At 38.0% G+C, this 23,370-nt stretch overlaps 1 protein-coding gene across 1 annotated transcript in view; it reads left to right on the forward strand.

Annotated features, from left to right (window-relative positions):
• CD3H18orf63 (chromosome D3 C18orf63 homolog) overlaps positions 1 to 16,413 on the forward strand; it is a 30,509-nt gene extending 14,096 nt beyond the window's left edge. Inside the window, exons 8-14 of the mRNA XM_047826606.1 lie at positions 1,417 to 1,526; positions 2,347 to 2,443; positions 2,556 to 2,659; positions 3,836 to 4,019; positions 13,390 to 14,412; positions 14,601 to 14,690; positions 16,020 to 16,413. Of these exons, the coding sequence (XP_047682562.1) occupies positions 1,417 to 1,526; positions 2,347 to 2,443; positions 2,556 to 2,659; positions 3,836 to 4,019; positions 13,390 to 14,412; positions 14,601 to 14,657 (1,575 nt within the window). The 3' untranslated portion in view covers positions 14,658 to 14,690; positions 16,020 to 16,413. The remainder of the gene's footprint in view (positions 1 to 1,416; positions 1,527 to 2,346; positions 2,444 to 2,555; positions 2,660 to 3,835; positions 4,020 to 13,389; positions 14,413 to 14,600; positions 14,691 to 16,019) is intronic.
• The last annotated feature ends 6,957 nt before the right edge of the window (positions 16,414 to 23,370 follow it).

Below are 23,370 nucleotides of genomic sequence, written 5' to 3' on the forward strand. Positions count from 1 at the left end.
TTAGGTGCTGGTACCGTGGAGATCTCTGCAGCAATTTTCTTGGGTCTCTGAATAGTGTTGAGATAGGCAGAAGAATATAAACTCAAGCTAATGTAAGTGGGTATATATGAGAACCCATAAACTGTGAACATTTGGACATATCTATCCTCTCTGGGTTCAGTTTTAGGTTCTGTTTTCCCTCAAATAATCTACTTATTCACCTGTAGTCAGTCTTTCCTGATGTTCGTAGCCATCCCAGTACTGACCATCCTTTCTTTTGTCACAGATTAGACAACTCACCTCTTAAGCACAGTATGTCACAGTGCAAGATTTATCTCCAGTGCACAGGACAATATTCATTCTTAGTGTCTTTGCTCTCTTACCTCACAACATAACCAGCACATCTTATCTTCCTGTTCCTACATTCATGTTTTCCTGCTCTGCCCTGTTCCCTCATTTCCATTAGTCTTAATAAATGCTGTCAGAATTCAGAGAAGGATCACTCACTGAACATAGAGGAGATGGGTCTAGCTCTAGGCCTATAAGGCTTTTACTGGTAGAACTCAGATAAATCAGAGTAAGGGCAATGCTTTCAGCAAGTGTATTGTTATGACCTGTCTAGGCAACAACAAAAAAATTGGCCTGTTTAGTTGAAGTTTAGTGAAAAGCAGTAGAGAATGAAGTTAGGCCATTATTTCCCAAAAGCTGTATGATGATATGTTAAAAAGGGGATGAGGGATTATGAAATTATGAACCATTCTCTCTGACCCTAATACAGTGTCCTCTTAGGAGGACATTAATACTTTATTCTTCACTTCAACGAAGTCCCTCCTTATCTTTGACTCACTGTATTAAAATGTCCCAGAGGGTGAGGAAATGTAAATGAAGAATTCTTGGCAAACTATAACCTTAAATACCCTGCAGATAGGGCACCTGAGGACCAGAGGAAAAGCATTCCAGGAGATAAAGGATACAGAAGGAGAGTTGAGTATTGGCTCTCCCTCCCAAAGACCAAATAGAGGAACAACTCTCTGACTCATTCTCCAGTTAAAAAAATTTTTTAAAGTAAAGAAAAAATTAGTAAAGATGCTATTCTGATAAAATGTAAATACCTTCCTTTAGAAAGAATTCAACTTCCTATAAACTAACATCATCAAAACATTGAAAACCACTTGAAATAAGTACAAGATAGGCATTGGGGTTGGAAAGTGAGAGAAAGCATAAAATACGTGATATGTTGTATAGAGAGAAGCAGGGTGAACTGAAACACTGATTGCATTATGTGAGGTGCCATGCACCTCCAATGTAACCAAGCCTTTAACACGACTTTGTAATTGACTGTGTGTACATGTGTGTGAGATATGTGTTTTTTAATGTTCCTTTTGTTTCACAAAATCTTTTGAGGGCTAATACATTAAATCTTATTTCTATTAAAAGCTAAGAGAATTTGATATTTCTCAGAGTGTTATAAAGGATTTTGATACTAACAAGAATGCCATCATTGAAGGACATTCAATTTTAAGCAACTGGTGCTACGTTTTGCCAAGGTGAGATTTCAATTTGTAGCATCTGGGGTGGGTCCAAGGTGTAGTGGTTCTCTCTCATTTTGCTTTGACATCAATGTGTACGAAAGTATAAAGGAATTTTTGAAACTGACTTGTAACTTGAAAAGTGTTGTCATACTTACAGAAGTCATCAATTTCCTTTATCAAATTAGTAAAATAATTTTATTATACACTTAAATTTTTGTTAAATATAATTTTTACAAAAGTAAAATTTCTAGATAGCTCATTATGAAATTACAACTATTATAATATCAGTAAAACCTTATAAACTTTACGTATAATTAACAGTTCATTATCATTTGACATGAGCTGTTTTTTAAGATTGTACCATCTGTAGGGGAAAATGGCTTATTATTTATATAAATAGGACTATTGGGATGAAATTTTAACCTGCTTAGGAAAAAGAACTTTAATTAACTAAGAGAATATGCATGATAATTTAATCATCAAAGCAGGGAAGAGGTAGATAGGGAACACAGGTTTGACTCTGATTCATTCAACTCTTAATAGACTTTTCCCTAATGTCTAACAGTTATAGGCATGCTTCTGTGTGGCAACATTTTATTAGTCATTATTTTGTGTTTATAACTGGCATGTTGTTTGTATCAATTCAATTTCACTTTTTCCTAACAATTCTGGTTGTTGAGATTTACTACAGTGTGTGTTAGGAACTAGGAGCAAATGATTAGTTTTTACTTATGTAAAGAGAGTTGCTAAATCTTTTTGAATACTTCCTAAATTAAGTTACATAGTTAAATAAAATGATATCCAAGAATATTTTATCAACTCTTATTTTTCATAGTATGAAAAGGGGACAAATAATAAGTATTCTTCACACCATACCCCCTGACTGTCCTTTTCATTCATATGAAGATTTCCAGATGCACTGGGATGACCTGGTAAGGAATAGAAACGTATATTATGTTAGAAGCTATTTGATTTTGCTTCTTATGATTTAACCCAAGTTTAGCTTTCTCTTGAGAGAATTTCAGCTTGGTTTTTAATTTTCAGTATGGCTATAAACTTCCAGAAGATTGTGGAAATATTAAAATATACTGCAGCATCTACTTCAAAATGATAGGAGAAAGGATCTTCACATATCCTTTACACATCATGTATAACAGAAGCCCCCTGCCAGCCTCATGATCCAGTCTTGCTTCTGGCCCTGATGTACATCATCCTTTTCAATCTTCTCTGCATCTAAATGAAACTGCTTTCCCCTCTAACTTCTTTTTCTTCTGCTTGAGTGTTTCTTGTTTTCCTTAGTTTTTTTAAATTAAGGATGAGCTTGATAATGATATTTTTTCTCTTAAACGCCATTGCAACATTTTAGGCAACAAAAGGAACTTCAGAGTGCCTAGAAAAATGTTTACATGATTGCTAGTAGACAGTAAATAATCCTAGAAAATAACCCTAGAATTCTCCTTAGTCAGGGGCTCCCTCCAGTGGCATTTTGGATATTACTGAAAGGGTGGAATTAAAAGAATTTGTCTTTTAACAGAGATTTTTCTTTTTGGAAGATTATTTCATCTCACAAGCAAAATTTAGAGGATCTCACTTGCACTTAATGCAACTGAATGATTTAAGAAAATGTATTTCTTAACATTATTTTAAATTTAATAATAATTACATGTGTTCAGGTGAAACTCTTCAATTGTAATTGATACTGATGTCACATTCCTGTCTCTGTATTCCGACCTGCTAGAGTTTCAGACTGGAAGAAGGAAGAGCCATAATGTTCTCTTTCTGCATTCTACACTTCCTAACCCAAATCTTAATGTAAAATTGAGGCTGACAGAGATAAACTGCTCCCTTTCATTAGATGCAAAGACATTGTTCCAAGTCCTCAGAATATTTTTCATTAGAAAAGTAACCACTTTTCTCAAAGATCTGCTTTTGGAGCTTGAATACAATCTGTATGTGTTGTTTCTCTGTACCGAATTTTTACGGCATTTGGAGATGCAACCTGTTTATTGTTTATTATAAATACTTATTTTTGTAATCTATAAAGGTCATAGTGTCTTTGTTATAAATCATTTTTGGAATATCTTAGTCTGCCAGCTCTGTAATAAGGATACAGTGAGCAGTCTGGAGTGTTAAAATAGAAGGAATCAAGATCCCTGTGATAAAACATACTTTTAGCTTTGGAAAATATGAAATAAGAAATGTATAAAATAGGATTTAGTTATGTGTGCCTTTTAACAGTTACTATTGTAATTACTTTTTAATTCCATAGAAGTTGCTCTCTCTTAAGCACAAAAACTGTTCTATTATTCGTTAACATTGTTCAGATACCCTCTCAGCTGCATCAGAAGTCAGCCTCTACAGTTCTTTCCAAGAGTAGATTTGGAAGGTGTGTTGCAAAGTTTCCTTTCAGATTTAAAATCTAAACTGCCTCATATATGTGGCTTTCCCATAAAGATGACAACGAAACCATGCTACTACACACAAGAACTAATGAAGCCTCATGTACAGGTAAGAGATTTCATATCCTACTGAGTTTTCCAGGACTTAGTATGCACCTGTCTTACTTGGATCTCTTGCTCTCTGTGAGGGACTACCTAGCCCATTGTGCTAGAATTCTTTTCTCTCAGGTCAGTGTTTCCCTAATGCTATTTGATGTGATTGTACTTGATCATTTGTCACTGACATTTATTGTTATTACTGTATTTAACATAGCAATATAGTAATAGTTGCTTACTGATCTATTCTAATTTAGCATGAACTCCTGGAGGACAAATATCATATTCATTTTCTTATACCAAGTACCTGGTACAAAATAGATGTTCATTAAAAGTTTTTTTTTCAATAAATAAATGATCTTATAGTATAGTTTGGAAACATTCACCTCATACAAATCCAAGTTTACTTTGAATTGCCACTTCATTTGAGTCTGGTTGATGAAAAAAGCCTTTGTATAATTCTGTTTACAGAAATCGAATTAATTCAATAACGTTTTCATTGTAAGAGGATACGGGAAGTGAAATCTTGTGAAGAAGTACCAGCGATTAAGTAATACTGATGAAGAAAGTATTCTGGGCTATCTTTACACTCACCAGAATATGATTTCTTTGTCAACAGATAACAAAATTGAAAGGGAAGTTTTTGAGAAACAAATATAAGGAAACTTAATTTAAAAAATTTCAACAATGATCTTTCTTATAAATGATAATTGTGTTTTCATAAAAGGGAAAGAAGAAAGTTTGAACAATTTGAGTAGTCTGAATTGTAATATGAATTATATGAATATTTGTATTGTCTGCTTAATCTCTTTTCTTGGTTCACTGTGTCCTCTGTTTATTGTAGTTTCCACTGCTCCAATGATTTCAGGTTTCACATGGCATTGACTTGCTGTGGCTCATGGCATTTTTTCAGTTTTTGTTTCTATTGTCATTCTCTTATAATCCTCAACTAAAATTTGCCAGCGCTAGTATCTGATAGTCCCCATTTATCTTTTCAGACCAGGCTGCACTTTCTGTCCCTGGTGAGCATGGGGATTTGGTATCCTTGAGTCAGGGACACCTCATGTAAATGGTGTAAAAACATGGCAGCCCATTTAGATATCAGGGCCAATAGACAAGGCCATTTTCGAAGAAAAGAATGTGAGTGAACAAATTCCAATTGACATCCTTATGATAATGAATCTTAAGTTTTGCCCAGACATAATTATTTTTAGAAGTTTAGTTGCTGGCCAAGTCCGTATCTGTGGAATTAAGAAGAAAATACGTCATTACATAATGCGTTTTTATTAGATATATTTATTGAATACTTAATTATTTCCAGTCCATGTATGTTTTGGAAATAGTGAATCTGGACAGTATACTTGTTCAAATTTGCTTTTTCAATGTAAAACAACACTTAATTGGAAACCCTGATCTTTATATTCCTCTTGACAGTAAGAATTTATCATTCTCAGTTTTATTGAGTGCCTTCTGTGTGCCAGCTGCTTTTATGTGTATTATTTCATCTTAATCATAAAAACACAGTCTTGGAATAAAGAATTGTTTTCCAAGTTTTGCAGAAGAACCTGAAGCTCAGAGCATCCAAGTAATTTAACCAAAGCCACACAGTTAAATACATTGCAGAATTAGAACTGAAACCCCAGAGGCAGATTCTTAGTCACAAAACCGGGAAAAGTTTACATCTGTGGTTAAGAGCTCTGGCTCTAGGAACCCTTACTATGTGCATAAGCTTAGGCAAGTTATTTGATCTCCTTGTGCCTCAGTTGCCTTGTAAAACAAGGCATGGTAGTGGTGGTGATAATAACATTTGTTGCAAATTGGGCTCTCTAGGAAGCTGACTCTGGAGTCTAGTGCATGTGATGTTTACTGGGGCTGAACCTGGAACACTTGCAGAAAGTGAGGATGGAAGAACATGGGGTCAAGGGAGAAGTCAAAAGCAAAGCAGGTAGCAGGTAGCCTTGGCCAATCTTCTGAGGAGCTCTAAGGCTAAAACAGCTCATCATGGTGGTTTTTTTATCATCCAAATAGCCAGACCTTTGTGCCCCCTCCTCCATCTGCCATTGGATTTGCACCACACGGGGATATAGGCATGTCCTAAGATGAGGTAGGTTGGCCCATGCAGGGGCCAACTCCCAGGAGTGGGGGCAGCAGCCCTTCTGTGAAGGGGATCTGAGCAACATGTCACCATGTCCTTCACAGTGCTTTGTGGTATTTTGTTTTTTGCTTTAGGATCAGATAATACTTAGAACTGTTCCTTGTACTCAGTGAGCTCTCAGTAAATGTTAGTTCCTGTTATTGCTACACCACATGTTAGCTCTAAGATTCAGGTAGTCTAAAATGCGGAAGTTTAAAAAGTAGAAAATAGCCGTACCTAGGTGGCTCAGTCCCCATGTCGGTTAAGTGTCCGACTTTGGCTTAGGTCATGATCTCACAGTTTATAGGTTTAGGCCCTGCCTTGGACTCTGCTGACAGCTCAGAGCCTGGAGCCTGCTTTTGATTCTGTGTCTCCCTCTCTCCCTGCCCCTCCCCACATCCGCAACTTTGTGTCTCTGTCTCTCAAAAATGAATAAACATTAAAATTAAAAAAAAAAATTTTTTAATGTTTATTTATTTTTGAGAGAGAGAGAGAGAGAGAGAGAGAGAGAGAGAGAGAGAATGAGTGGGGGAGGGGTAGAGAGACAGGGAGACACAGAATCGGAAGCAGGCTCCAGGCTCCGAGCTGTCAGCACAGAGCCTGACATGGGGCTCGAACCCACGAACTGTGAGATGATGACCTGAGCCGAAGTCGGACACTCAACCGACTGAGCCACCCAGGCACCCCTAAAAAAATTTTTTGAAGTAAAAAATAAATTGATCAGACTATTTGATAAAACTCAGCTGACTTTTTAAAACATTAAATTAACAGGAGTGCTTTACCAGACTAGATTTTTTTAATAAACTGATTGAAATTCTCAAAGGTAGGTAAAAGAAATTACTATAACAAACTCTCATATGTCTAGCATCTAGCTCTTCTTTGATATATTTTTGGGTGGGGAGTAAACTGGAGTATTATTTTAAAAGAAACCCAAGATGTGGGACTTCTGGATGACTCAGTCAGTTAAGCATCCGACTTCAGCTCAGGTCATGATCTCACAGTTTGTGGGTTCAAGCTCTGCATCAGGCTCCATGCTGACGGGGTGGAGACTACTTGGGACTCTCTCCCCCTCCCCAACTCACACTTTCCCTCTCTCTCTCTCTCTCTCTCTCTCTCTCTTTCTATCTCTCAAAATAAATAAATAAACTTAAAAAAAAAAAAAAAGAAACCCAACATGTGATGTTTCATCTGTGAAGACTTTAGTATGCATTTCTGTCTGACAGGAGCTTTTAAAAAATTGTCCAATAATTCTTTAGCATCGTGTAGTATCAGCCCATATTACAATTCCCTATTAATCTCGAAGATTAATTTTAGAGGTTTTGTTTAAATCATAATCCAATCAAGGTCCACGTAATTTCATTTGGTTGTTATCTCTTAAGTCTCTTTTATTCTATAATATTCCAGCCCCCTTCCCCACTTTCCTTTTATTTATGTCAGTTATTTGCTGGAAGAACTGGACCATTTGCCCTGGAGAATGTACCATATTCTGGAACTGACTGTTGCTTTCTTAGGTCATGTCATTTGAAGTTAACATACTCTTCTAAACCTCATATTTCCTACAAGCCTGTGGTTAGATCTAAGCTTAACTGAATTCTGGTTCAACTTTTTTTTTTTAATTTTTTTAACTTACATCCAAATTAGTTAACCTATAGTACAACAATGATTTCAGGAATAGATTCCTTAATGCCCCTTCCCATTTAAGCCCATCCCCACTCCCACAACCCCTCTGTTTGTTCTCCATATTTAAGAGTCTCTTATGTTTTGTCCCCCTCCCTGTTTTTATATTATTTTTGTTTCCCTTCCCTTATGTTCATCTGTTTTGTCTCTTAAAGCAAAATTAGTCAGAGAAAGACAAGTATCATATGACTTCACTCATATGGTTCAACTTTAATCAAGAAACACTCAGGTGGTGTATTACACAGAAACAGATTTTAATAAAACACATTTGATCAGTCATTTCGGTCAGTCCTCAAGTTTCATTTAATCATGACCTTAATTCTAGGACTCCATTAAATGACATCTATTCATATCTAAATAATATAGGTTAAGGCTTTTGGTTTTCCTCTACACTTTATGTTAATGCATCAAGTTATGTAAATTGTATGTAGAGTTCTAGAAGTTAAAAGTCAACTTAGCCACATTTGCCAGTGATACCTGGCAGAATAATGATAATAATGTAGTAAAGCATATGATTTTTTTTTAGCTATGACCTCATAAAGCTTTGGTTTTTGACCATTTAAGTATTTTAAGCTCTATGAATTATTTATGATCTCATCTGCTATTTACATAGTACTTTTTTGTAGTCTTTTTATAAATTTTGAATATAAACCTAGAAGTTTCACCCTTTGGGCTATTTATTTTAGAAGTTGAAAGAATGAGAAAATAATACATTGACAAGCTAGGGGGCAAAACAAGTCCTTGGAAGTTATTTTCATCAGATGTATGTTCCTAACACAGGTGAAAACAAAACAGGGTGTGAATATAAGCATATTTCAGACACATATTCTATGTAAGTTTTATGTCAGAATACAAGTAATCTATTCTCATATGAATCTGCTTAGAACAAGTTTTTCTTTTGGAATCTCAAGTAGTAGGTATGTTGTTTAAAAGTTACTATAGTTTATGAAACCCAAGGGTCAAAAAATGGCTTAGTTCTTCAACCCTTTTTTCATCAAATAGAGATATATACATATTGAAACATTTTAAGATGATCCAGTCACTTCTGATAAAAGCTCTCTTTGAGGCAGAATTTCATTGAAATTTAAGAATTCTTATTTTCCTCATGGTAGTATCTATACAAGAAAAGGCTGTGTAGGCTGAGGACATTTGGTGTATTTGCTTAATATGGTCCATGAGAATGATGCCCTAAGCTCTGTTTCTGGACACCTACAAAAATGATGCGTGGATACTTAACTTCTGCTAACTCTGCAACTCAAATAGCAAAGGCATTCATAATTGAACTTTCCAGCAGAAACTGCAGAAGTGTGGTTTTATCTCACTTCTTCCTTCCAAGTAATGTATGATTGTGTCTGATTAGTTGATCCTAAATTGTATTCTGAACCCTAGCTGCAAAGGAGAAAATGTCCATTTTAGATTTCCAGGCACCGGTTTAGGAAGGAACACTAGACAGAGGATAGGATGGATGATGAACTTCAGTCCACCATACCCATCCCACAGTCACAGCTGGGTAATGCAGGGGTGAGGGAGGCATTCACTTCTTGACCTAGATTGGTCTGATGTTTGTGGTCTCTGCTCATGAAGTATCTTGACGAAGATAGTGTGCAGGGTTTTCTCCTAGCTCCCTTGTACAGAGGGCCTTCAGAAGGACACATCACACCCTGTTATGGGTTGAATTGTGTCCTCCTTGCCCCATATTCATGTGTTGAAGTCCTAACCCCAGTATCTCAGGATTTTATCTTGTTCAAAATAGCATCACTGCAGATATAATTAGTTAAGATCAGGTCATATTGGAATAGAATGGGCCTCTAATCCAATATGACTGGTAATGTTATATAAAAGAGAAATTTGGAGACAGGCACACGTACAGGGAGACCTCCATGTGAACATGAAGATGACCATCTACAAGTCAAGAGGAGAGGCTTGGAACAGATACTTTCTTCATGGCCCCAATCCTAACAACACCTTGATTTCAGACTTCTAGCCTCCTTAACTTTGAGTCCATACATTTCTGTTGCTTAAGCCACTCAGTCATGGTAGTGGCATCCCCATCCATAGGAACAGCATCGCTATCAAACTACTACAAACCCCTTTGTGATGCATGCTTTTTCATTCAAGGTAGCAATCTGCAGGGGTTATAAGCCAGCTCTTATTCCTTGGTCAGCCTCTGTATCCCTTCACTCAGGGTCATGAAACCTGTCTGGGTCTTTGGTGCCCTCTGAAAATTATGGGGAAGTAAAGTGTATTCTTGCCCTACTGACATGGATAAGCCTCCAACTTGAGAAATACACAGACAAACAAGAAGTGAGCCCTCCTCATCTGTTTTTAGCATCAACTCAAACCTCACCCCAAATTTTTCTTAGAGTCTTCCCACTTCTCCCAAGAATAACCAGGGTAGGAGAATGAATATTGTTCTCCATGTAGACTTTGTGTTATGTCAACTTAAGTATGCTAGAAGTCTATGTTTCTGAATTCCTGTCTCTACGTAGTTCTGGCTTAGGGTAACATGTGATGAGAAAGGTGGAAGTGAAGCAAGAACCATATTTACACTTGGAATTTCCATCTCTGTGAGGCCTGTATGGCAACTCAGCCCCTTGGGGGATATCCTGTGGCACCTTGTTGGTGTGGAGACATGATTGGGCCATGGTTCCTTCATCTCCCACCATATTTCCTCTTTAAGCCTCTCTAAAGCCTGCATCGGGTTTTTGTGCAACTTCATTGCAAAGTGCACCAGTCCTTTGGTACTGTGACATTGGAGGCTTGAAGTCGGTAAGGGATGACATAGGTTCTGGCCAGAGACAGAATGCTTTTTGACATGGCCATGAGATTGTCCATTCACACGCCCTTATGACCAATGACAACACTCAGGCTATTGCAGGGTGGAGTCTATGTTCCCTCCTCCTGGGTCTGGGCAGGACTGTGGCAGAGGTGATGCTGTGTGGCTTCCAAGGCTAGGTCAGGTAGAAACTGTCTCTCTCAGGACACTTGCTCTGGGATCTCAGGCAAAATGAGGGGCTGCTTGAAGTTAATCCAGTTTACAGCCAGGATCCACCATCACACGCAAGTGAAGAAGTGACGCCAGCCCTCGGGTCATCTCACTGCAGCTCCGTGAGAGACTCCAAACTAAGCCAAGTCAGCTCCCAGAATCATGAGAGAGAAGACAAGTATTGTTTTGAGCCACTAAGTTTTAGTGTGATTTATTCTGCCTAATCAATAAATGGATTGCTGTCTTACGTTTTCTTTGCCTATTTCCAATGCTTATCTCCAGTAGTGGAGAGAGGTAAGTCAGTTGCACTGGGTTTGCACATTATTTCTAGCAGTTTTTAAAATTTTATTTTAAGTTGTGACTTTATGGGTTTTTGATGCCAGAGAGTGAGAAAAGAACTGCCATTCCATGTTTCAGATTATTGTCACACGTCACTTTTTTACAGACACTAGGACTCGATAGATACATATTTTAAAAGACTATAGGGGCACCTGGGTGGCTCAGGTGGTTGAGCTTCCAACTTTGGCTCAGGTCATTATCTCACATTCATGGGTTCGAGCCCTATGCCAGGCTCTGTGCTGACAGCTCAGAGCCTGGAGCCTGCTTTGGATTCTGTGTTTCCCTCTCTCTCTGCCCCTCCTCTGCTTGTGCTCTCTGTTTCTCAAAAAATAAAGTAAAATGTTTAAAAAAATAAAAGACTGTTGGGGCGCCTGGGTGGCGCAGTCGGTTAAGCGTCCGACTTCAGCCAGGTCACGATCTCGCGGTCCGTGAGTTCGAGCCCCGCGTCAGGCTCTGGGCTGATGGCTCGGAGCCTGGAGCCTGTTTCCGATTCTGTGTCTCCCTCTCTCTCTGCCCCTCCCCCATTCATGCTCTGTCTCTTTCTGTCCCAAAAATAAATAAACACTGAAAAAAAAATTAAAAAAAAAAATAAAAGACTGTGAACACTTCCCATTAACAGGTGGCTAGATAAACAAAATGTGGGATTTCCATGCAGTGGAATATCATTCAGCCATAGAAAGAAAGGAAATTCTGACACCTGCTACAACACGGATGAACCTTGAAAACATGCAGAGTGAAATAAGCCAGACATAAAAAAGTCATCAAATATTGTATGATTCCACTTATACAGGATACCTGGAGTGGGCAAATTCATAGACATAGAGAGAGAATAGAGGTTCCTAGGAGCTGCAAGGAGAGAGAACAGGAATTGCTGCCGAAGACCACACAGTTTCTGTTTGGAATGAAGAAAAAGTTGTGGAAACAGATAGTGGTGATGGTTACACAACTTAAGTTCAATGAAGAATGCACTCAGGGCCACTGAATTGTATACTTAAAAATGGTTAAAATGGTAAACTTTATGTTTTATCTATATTACCATAATTTCTTTAAAATTTTTTTTAATGTTTATTTTTGAGACAGAGACAGACCATGAACGGGGGAGGGTCAGAGAGAGAGGGAGACACAGAATCTGAAGCAGGCTCCAGGCCCTGAGCTGTCCGCACAGAGCCCGACGCGGGGCTCGAACTCACGGACCATGAGATCATGACCTGAGCCGAAGTCGGACGTTTAACTGACTGAGCCACCCAGGCGCCCCCATAATTTCTTTTAAAAGACTATAAATACTTGGCTCTCTTTGGGGTATCTGACAAGTCAGTTTGACAGATCCTTGTTGAATTGCTACCAGGTACCAGCACTTTTTAGACAATGAAAATACAAATGATCAAGACACAGACAGCCACTGCCCTACAGTCAAAATCCTACTAAAGGCCTGGTATAGATGCAGCCACCTCTTCCATTCATTTAATTTCTTGGAACAAGTATTTTGTAGTAACTGTGTGAAGGGTTTAAGAATGTGAAGTATAGGGGCACCTGCATGGCTTAGTCGGTTAAGCTCCAACTTCACTCAGGTCGTGATCTCACAGCTCGTGAGTTTGAGTCCCTAGTCGGGCTCCGTGCTCACAGCTCAGAGCCTGGGGCCTGCTTTGGATTCTGTGTCTCCCTCTCTCACTCTGCACCTCCTCCGCTCATGCTCTGTCTCTGATTCATTAAAAAAACTTTTTTATAAAAGAATGTAAAGTATATAAGAATAAATAAATAATGGTTCCTACCCTCAAAGGGTGATGGAACATGCACGCTGACAGTTACGAACACCACCTTTTACTGGTGTGTGTGTGTGTGTGTGTGTGTGTGTGTGTGTGTGTGCGCGCCTAATACTGATAGTAGAAACATGGGAAGTTGAAAAGGAAAAAAGTGTACACGAGAAAGAAAGACATTCTGAGTGAGAACAGCGTGGACATACTTGGAGGGCAATGGGCAGCTAATTGTAGTTTTCATAGTCAATTTGTATAGAATGTAGAGCCTATTTTCATCTTAAAATATCTTGAAAGGTTGGCATGTAAAAAAGGATGCAGACCGTAAGAAGTGTAAGCGTTTCCTCAAGAAGGCTCATTTGTTTTTTTGTTTTTCTTTTCTATTTTATATATTGTAGTGTTATTCGGTATTCTTATTTTGATGATATTTTATATATTATTTCTTTTCCATTAACATTTTTACATTTTAAATTTTTCCCAATCTCTATCCTTTTAGGAAAACAAAGTCAAGGCGCCTAATCTGACCACGAAACAAGTGTTTAGGTCCTCTCTGACTCGGGCCCCTTCCACCAGACCTGTCCTGGCTCAGTGTCTTGTACCAGGTTCAGGAGCCATGAACCACAGGATGGAGATTCCAGGAAGCCAGCTGAAGAAAACCTGGGTGTCCTCAGCACTGCATCTCCAGCAGCAGTCTGTTCAGAGCGGAAAGAAATCCCTGTCTGACAAGGCACCACAAGTACATTTGGAAGCACCAAAGCCCAACACAGGAAACCTTCAAGTTCAAGGCACAGACTTAAGCTCCCAGAATAATACTGCCCCTACATTCATACCAGTTTTCAAAAATCGATACTTGCAGATGAATAAAAAGATCTTAGAACCTGGCAACCTGAAAAGGGAACAGCATGTTGTTACAGAATCTAAATTCTTTTCACTTAAAACTAGTGTGATCCAAAATGACAAGCTGAATTTAGATCCAGCTATTAAAAAAAGATCTAATCATAACATTCAGATGAATGCTAGAAATTTAAATCAGAAGATTTCCAGACTTCTGCAAGGAAAAAATACTGAGTCCTGTGAAAATATGACAAAATATCCCCCTTCTAATGGAGAATCACCAACTGTGAGTTTAAATGAAAGTAAACACCTCTCTAATAGTTCAGTATCTCATATATCAAATAACAGCTTAGGTGTAATAAAAAGTGCGGTTGACTTCCAAGTGAATAGAAAAGAAAATTTAACAAGGAAATATATAACACAAATTTTGGGGAAAGGCCGCGAATCACTAAAAATGAAAAAACCATACATTTTTGAATCAGACACAGAAACACAAGATCCCCAACTACTGCAGCCACAATCAATAAATCAGACTATAAAAGCTGATGTAAGTGACCACAAATTGATGATAAGCAAAACATCCCAGAGATCTAAAAGAAGATTGTGTCAAGAATCTTCAAAAGCTTCAAAGAGACCTCATTCCAATACTATCCATTATGGACAGTCCAGTTTTCCTAGGAGCAAGGTAAAAAAAAAATTTTTTAATCTGGGTTATTTGCCATATGGTGGGCCCCTAAAATCCCTAAATAAAGATTTAAGTGATTTGCCCAAGATCATCTAGAAACATAATGAGAAATAGAATATCTGCTCTAACACAACTGCAAGTATATACAGTTCATTTTCATCAAGTGTGATTCTTCAATCTGATTACAGATACATGATGTGGACAAATCAAAAGTTCAGAAATCTCTCATCATTCCTAAAACTTAGAACATGGATGTGAAGGAAGGACATGACTACCCGGTAACTTAAGTGACCTATTTTCCTTTATTTTTCATTACATTATCTGAAGTGGAATTGCCACGTTTAGGGAATCCCCAACCTCTTGGTAAGAAGGAGCTACTTTTAAATTCTTTGAAGCTTTATAATCAACAAGGAAATAGGAAATGTTGGGAACAGTGCAGTCCGTTAATAAGGGCCATACACAGGGTCTGTTGCAAATCGTAAATGACCCCACAGAGGGATGAGGTGGATAGAGGTCCCACTGTGGCTGCCTCCCACTCTGCTCCATGGTCTTTGCAGACTAAGAGGTCATAGCAGTAGCAGATGGCCCAAAGATCCAAGATTCCACAACCACTGGAACATGTACCTTTGGGACTTTTACCCAAGATAATGTTAGTCATTAAAATGTACTCCACAAAATTGCAGCACTGGCTAAAGACAAACTTGAGATTTAACTGATAGTGCTGAGTCCAAGTCACCGAATTCAGAAAACCATGCATCTGGGAATTACATTTTATTCCATTCTGCCATCTGTTTTATTCTAAGAACAAATGTATTACTAAAATATCCACAAATACTTTTTTTGCACAGAACTGTTGGAATATTTTCAATTCAAATTCCTTATGAACAAAATAGAAAACATTTTCTTCTTCTATATATGCTGTTTCTTTCTGTAATTAATAGAATTTCAGCCTGATTTCAATTAACTGAAAGGTACATAATTATGTTCTTTTTTAAAAAAATCATGTAGTTCATGTAGTTTTTGACATCTTACATTTTAATACACTCAGTAGGTGGTTGAGGAAAAAGAGTGTGTTTGTTAAAATGCCTTAAATGTTTTCATTTTCATTTTAAAAATAAATCTATTCCAGATTTCATAATTTTTTACAAGTATAGAACTTCCCCACTTTGAATTACTTAAGAACTAACATAATTTTTAAAACTTTTTTTAATGTTTACTTATTTTTGAAAGAGAGAGAGAGCATGAGGGGGCAAGGAGCAGAGAGAGAGGGAGACACAGAATCCAAAGCAGGCTCCAGGCTCTGAGCTGTGAGCACAGAGCCCGACGCGGGGCTCGAACTCACAAACCGTGAGATCATGACCTGAGCCAAAGTTGGATGCCTAACCGACTGAGCTACCCAGGCGCCCCAAGACCTAAGATAGTTTTTAAGTTAAAAAAAATCATTCCATGACCTAGAAATAATAGCATAATGAGAAAAACTACAGGATATCGTTATAGAAAATAATTTCTGCCCAATATAAAGTTAATGTATACCTTGTAAAAATTTGAATAATACAAAACAGTTTCAAGAGAAAAATTAAAAAATAATCTGTAATTCCTCTTTGCAGACATAACCCTCTGAATGTGGATGGACATTCACACACTCCTATGAACATGAAATCAGGTTCTGTGCACTGCTGTGGAACCTCCTTTATCACCTGACACTCATTATTCTCATGGGCACATAGGCTTCATTCTGTAGCATGGGGGTGTTACTACATTAACTGTCCCTACTGATTGACATTTAAGTTGTTTCCAACTTTTCACTGTGGTTACAATATTGTATAAACTGTTTTGTAAAAGATAGACAAGTATAGAAATGTTTTTGTTAGTTGAAAATGTCTTTATTTTGCCCTTAACCATTTTTGTTGAAATTTCTTTGAATTTATTATTTTTATCATTGAAGATTTCAAGCTATACAAAATATAGGTAATAGTGTAAAGAGCCTCTGGGGCACCTGGGTGACTGGGTCAGTTGAGTGTCCGACTCTTGATTTTGGCTCAGGTCATGATCCTAGGGTCGTGGGATCAAAACCCTGCGTTGGGCTTTGCACTGAGTGGGGAGCCTGCTTAAGACTGTCTCTCGCTCGCTCTGTCCTTCTCTCCCACTCACGTGCTCTCTAAATAAATAAACAAATAAATAAGTTTTAAAAAATAGTGTAAAAAGTAGTTATCACCCAGCTTCAATGATTATTAATATTTTGCCACTATATTTCACCTATTTCTCACAGATTCACTTTTCTTACTGAATTATTTTTTATGTTTATTTATTTATTTTGAGAGAGAGAGAGCAAGGGAGAGACAGGGAGAGAGAGGGAAAGAGTGAATCCTAAGCAGGCTCCGCACTGTCTGCGCAGAACCCAACACAGGAATCAGTCTCACAAACCATGAGATCTTGACCTGAGCTGAAATCAAGAGTCGGATGCCTACCTGAGTGAGCCACCCAGGTGTCTCTTTACTGTGCTATTTTAAAACAGATTCAGTACGGCATAAAGTTCACCCATAAACACCTTGATACAGCTCTCTACCCGACGAGGGATAGCATAAAGAAAAAAATATGTGTACGTACTGTGAACCGTCTGCAGTGTCTTCACTGACTCACTAAATTTTACTGTAGTCTAACATGCAAACTGACAGGAAGTCCTCAGTAAACATACGATCTGTTTCACAGAAGAACTAGAGCCTTCAGTCAAACAACCAAAATACTGACGTGAAGATTTATTTGTTCAGTTGTATGTGTGTGCTCTGTGCCAGGCAGTGGACTGAGCACCGTGTCCCCGAAATCACAGAACTGCCGTTGGCTGTGTAGTCTAGTCCCCAACCAACCCACTCTGGGCTCCTGGCAAAGATGTAGGAGCCTGAGAGTAAGGAAGCAAATGCAACAGTGACGTTTTGGTCCACGATACAAAAATTATGGAGCGTATAAAAAATGAGGAACAGAAATAGAGCTTCTCACCTAATTAGTATTTTTCTGGCTTTCAAACATTTTAGATGTTCAATTTACAAAATGTGATACAATAGTTGTGGTAAGATATTTAAAAGAAATAAAAAACCCTCACTAATATTGCACTGAAATAATTCTTCATTAAATTTAAAAAAATAAGCAGAGAACCAAGTATAAGTTGAACTTTGATTTTTTAAAATGAGATTCACTATTTTTGCTCCTTCGCTAAACATTACAATTAAAGGCAAAAGCGAATACGAGCTCTACTTGAAGACTGTAAGTATAGTTCTTGCTCTTGGAATTGTGCCTGGCTAATTCATTTACTGTGTGTCTTTTACCATAAGCATGTCTTTTTTCCAGAGTCTATTTTATAATATTATTTTACCATTTTCATAGGGAAACACACCTGGTTTAAAGCCCATTTTGAGTGTGCCTTGCTCATTCTAGAACTGGTATGGTAGATAACGAGTAGACTGCAATAAAAAATAGTATATCATTGTGTTTGTGAGGCTGTGCTGAAAATACCTGTTAATGAAAATACTATGAATAAGGATATATATTCGGTCACTCAGTCATCCACAGAATGTACTTTCTTAAAACCAGTCTTTCCCTCTGCTCCACACATTCCCCGCTGCCTTCCTGCCGCTCTCCTGCTGCTGTCCAGTCTTCATGCCTGAGGTAATAAAGACTTGTTTTATTCTAAGACTAAGTGGAATAATTAAAAAGATAAATCCACTGCTTAGTGTGTAGTATCTTCCAGTTCTTTATATAAATAATCTTGCTAGCTCCTCCTGCACTCCGTTAGTGTCTAAAACTAATTTATAGGATACTATTTCATTTAGATAAATTTAACCTACATGACAAAGCCTGCTTGTGTTAGGATCAGCCTATTTTCCGGTGTAAAGTAGGTTTATTTTTGCTCTTACAATATTTATCCTAATGAAAACTTACCACAAAAGTATATATGATATATATGTATATAACATATATATGTACAGATGATTTACTATAGAGATACTTGAACAGATTGATTGATTATTTACTATTCCATGCTCAGAGAAGAGGTCCCAGGGAGAATTACTGGCTCAGACTCCCTGAAGAAATTAATGAAGATTTTGTTTCATTTTAAAGATTATAATTTTGAAAGCCAGGACAATTCCAAATCTAATTAGGGAAAACTAAATTGTACTTCCTTGTTTAAATTTTGGTTTATATGCATCATGGCCACCACCCCCACCCTGCCCTCAAATCATTCTTCATATTCCAGCTGTGAGTTTTAGAACCATTACAATTTTAAATAATTTTGTGTTTGCCTGTATACAGAAACTTAAAAGATTGGCCATTTCATTTAAAAACCTGTGGCAATATACCAAACTAATGCTAAAGAATCATCTTCATAGAAATGTAAATATCCTTTCTTGAACGACTTATAGTTTAAATTTCACAGTATTTTTTGCTTACTGTATTTGAATTTTTTCGGTTTATATTTTTTATTATATATTTCTGAAATTATACATTATTATATATCATTTTATTTGTATTTGCTTACCATAGTAAATAGGTAAAAAATACGGGCTTGTCAATGATTATTAACCAGTTCACAAACCAGTTTTGCTCTCTTTTTTCAAATTGCACATCATCAGGTGTTACGACGGAACTGACAATATATTGATAGTTATTGATACTTAGGAATGGTTAGTATTTATAAATGTTTAACGATGTCATGGTCATTTATTGGTGCTTAAAATGTCCATTGTTGTTGTATCCTACATAGTGTCTTAGTTAAAATAAGAAAATAAAGGTATTCAAATAGGCGTATTTTCCATGTGTTGGAGTGACTGCATATAGGAATGGAAAGACTTGGATAAATTCCAAACTATTTTACATTTATGGTTTCCTTTCTTCACATGTATTTGCTACCACATCCATGTAAACTAGTTAGGTCATCAGCACTTCACAGAAGTTTTATTCTCAAAAGTTCTTCATCATTTCATTCAATAGATATTTAGTATCTGCTATGTGCCAAGCACTATTGTAGATGCTTGGGATATATCCATGAACACTGACCTTGGGATATATCAGTGACCACTGAGAGAGATAGATGATAAACATGACAAATAAATAATGTAATGTATTAGAAAGTGACAAGTATATGAAAAATAGAGAAAAGTAAAGGAGATGGTTAAGGTAGGCTTCCTTGAGCAAAGATGTGAAGGAGGTGAACTCTCCAGGCTGTTATGTTCAAGAGACATCAGGGAGCCCAGAGTGGCTAGAGTAAAAAGAGCCAGATGGGGGAGACCAGAAGATAAGATCTGATGGTACTGGCAAGGATAGTTACTTTCACACTAACTGAGATAGGGTTGGGACCAGAGGGGGACAAGGCCTGACCTGGGTTTTAGCAGGCTCATTCTGACTGCTGCATTTAGAAGAGACTGAGGCCAGAGGGGAGCGCAAGAGAAGAAATAGGGGGACCAGCCCAGACGCTGTTGACGTCATCCAGGCAAAGATGGAAGCGGTGTGCCACATGGCAGCCAGGGGGGAGATGAGGAGTGGCTAATTCTGGGTGTGTTGTGAAAGCTACCATCCACTGGATTAGGGTTTGAGAGAAAGAGGGGTGCTGAGGATGCCTCACATGTTTGCCTTGGTCACATCTAACTTGAGATGAAAAGGAGCAGGCTTTGGAGTAGGAGGAAGACTGGGGATTGACCATCACATTTCACAATGTGGAGGCCCTTGATGATGAGCAACTCCATGGAGTGACAGAGGCAAACGCCTGACTGGGTTTAAGGGAGAAGAGAGGAGGGAGAATTGGAAATCATGAGTGTAGACGGCTCTTTCAAGTGTCATCAGTGGACTTCTCAGAATCCTTATTTTCTTTTACCTCTAACAATACTGTCCTTTGATTATCCCCTTCTTGAAAGAGTATTCTCCCACAGCCTCTATAATCTTACATCTCTGAACACAAACTTTATGTTTCTCTTACTGATGGGCATTGAGTACCCAAGGACCTGGAAGGATGAACAGTGGTTATGCCAGACACATTTGGGACACAGAAGGAATGGGAAGAAGGGCATTCCAAAGAGAAACCAAATGAGAAAAGGCACGAAGAGGTACACGTGTTTAGGAACGGTGAATATTGGTTCTGGTGTGGTTAGCATGTGCTTTATACAGGGACCAGAATGAGTGCAGACCAGGCTAGGGAGATAAAGGAGAGTTTTAGGGCAGGCAGTGAAATCATCTGGAGGCTGTTCCAGAAGCCTAATCCGGGCAGCAGAGAATAGAAAATAAGACACTACTGACAGACCTAGAAGTGGCCACCAGGGAAACTGGCTGTCGATGACAAGTGCTGGAGGTAGGGGTCAGAGGTGAAGCTGGATTTTCAATCCTGAACCACTACAAGAAGAATGTCACCTTTTAAAAATACGGAAAGTGGAAGAGTGGTGGGGAAAATGTAACAGGAAGATGGTGGGTTCAGTCCATCATGAACCGAGCTGGCGGCGTTAGTAGGAGCTCCAGGTAAAGACAGCCACAGCCAACAGACAACTATATTAAAGCTCAAATAAATGTAGTTGGGGTATCATCCACACAGAACTATCAGCTGAAGGTTTGTGTGAGAGTGTAGGAAGTGAAGAGAAGAGCGTGTGTAAGGAATGGGGGAAGGGAGAAGGTCAGAAAGAGGGGAGGGGCCCCAGAGCCAAGGAAAGGGGAGTGTGGGTGTGACAAGGTCAGCACCCCTGCCTGTCCAGGAGGAGACCTGAGACACAGCAGGTTCTGGTCTCCCAGGTCCCCAGTGTCTGCTACAGTTCCAAGGTGACCCAGAGGGCATGGTCAGGTGCAGAGGAAACAAGTGCTGGGGTCCTCTGCAGAAAGGACACCTGCACCATGTGTCTGATGGCTTGAAGGGATGGCAAGAAGAAAGGGACATTTGTGCACTGAAACAAAAGGATAAAACTCTTCAATACAACCAGGAACAAATAGCTGGTGAGATTATATCAAAGTGATAGGATTTTTCCATCTTAAGCTTTTCCCCTATAATTTTTTTGAAATCCTGGAACCTACAGCCCCTAAATATTAACAGAAAAAATCATAAATAGTTGATCATCTTAGCTTATTAGCTTTTGTTTTTAAGAGGAATGTTCATTAATGATTTTCTTAATATTGCATGTACCTTTCATTCTGTTTTCTGCCAATGTTCCTAGTTCCCACAAAAAAATAAAATGCATCAATATTTTATTGTATTCTACAAAGATCATCTTGGCCGCTATCATATAGTCATTATATTATTAAATTTCTGAATTTAAATATTCAAAGAATGTTTTGCGATTGACATTCAGCCATGAAAGAAATTACATATAATATGTGCATAATATTTTTTAACTTTGTTCCACTAGCTTTTTTCCAGAGTACCAATGGGAATTATTTCTAGTTGCTAGCTTATATTCCTATGTAAAAATAGAAATCTGCAGTTGTAATCAAGGAGAAACTTGGGAAAACATAATTGGTTCTATGGTTTATTATATATCTACTTATCTCACCACTAAAATAATTCAGGAATAAAACATTTAAATATCTGAAAAACATGAGTTAAGTTGCCTTAAAATAAAATCTTGGGTCTACACTTAGAAGGAACATATGTCAGGGTGCCCGGGTGGCTCAGTCAGTAAAGCGTCTGACCTCGGCTCAGGTCATGATTTCACGGTTCTTGAGTTCGAGGCCCGCATCAGGCTCTGTACTAACAGCTCGGAGCCTGGAGCCTGATTCCGATTCTGTGTCTCCCTTTCTCTCTCTGCCCCTGTCCCTCTCGCACTCTGTGTCTGTTTGTCTCTCTCAAAAATAAATAAACATTAAAAATTTTTAAAAAGAAGGAACATACATCAGCATAATCATTTAACTAAAGTGAATAGTATAATGGAATTTTATAAACATACTGTTTAAACTATTAAAAGTTTTATTTAAAGTGTTTTTTTTTTTCAAATCTATTTCGAATGTTGCTCCATACCAATGCTGCCATAGTGAGATAAATAAAGATGGCACTTTTATGAAGCAGAGAGCCTCCCCTACCCTCTTTCTCCTTCAGTTCTGGACTCAGTGAACTTGTTCTGGTCTAAGTCAGAATTTGACATCTAGCTTCCTTGTTGGAGTTCCTGTTTTCAAAAATGGTTACTTAAACCAAACCTGTCACAGAAACCAACCAATAATGCTGGATAAATTTTTTTGAGTCCATAGAAACATTCAAGAACCAAAATGACATAAAGAATTACCAGGATAAATACTAGGAGAAGACGAGAAAGGTAAACAGAGAATTCAAAATCACTTTTGTTCTTAAGATATTTGATAACCCAGATGGAAATGGAGCTGTGTTTTGATGATGTGGAGGAGTGAGGGGAACAGAAATGTAAAACACGAGTGCCTGCCAAAGCCCAGGAGCCTAACGGAGATGCCCACCTCACTCGGCAGTGGACGTGTTTCCTGGGACCCTGAAGACGGTGCCCAAGGTTAAGGTGAGCCAATCAGTCACCACCCCCAGGAGACTGTGGGGGTGCACTGCTGTAGTGTGAGAAGAATAGGGGAAACTCATGCCCGTTGTCTCTGCCCAAATTCACCAAGATGATCCAAGAGAACCCAAACCACGAATTTAATTTAAAATAATATCAGAAATATAAAAGTGCCAGAAATACCAAAAACTTTAGGGAGAAAACTAAATGGCATTTGAATGGCATTAAAGAATATCAAAGTAAATGGAGCCCTGTGCTTATGTTCATAGATTGGAAACTTGATAATGGAAAGATTCAGTTGTGATTTTGAGCCAAACTTCAACATGTTTATTTCTAGAACTTGATTGGCTTATTCTAAAATTGTTATGGGCATGCAGAAGTCAAGAATAAACAAAGACTCTTCTAGAAAAACAAGAAGAGAGAGAACTTGCTCTCCAGATAGCAAGATTTCTACAAAGCTAGAATAACTAAAACAATACGG

This window comes from Prionailurus viverrinus, chromosome D3 (assembly GCF_022837055.1).
Source record: "Prionailurus viverrinus isolate Anna chromosome D3, UM_Priviv_1.0, whole genome shotgun sequence".
Taxonomy (NCBI): Eukaryota; Metazoa; Chordata; class Mammalia; order Carnivora; family Felidae; genus Prionailurus; species Prionailurus viverrinus.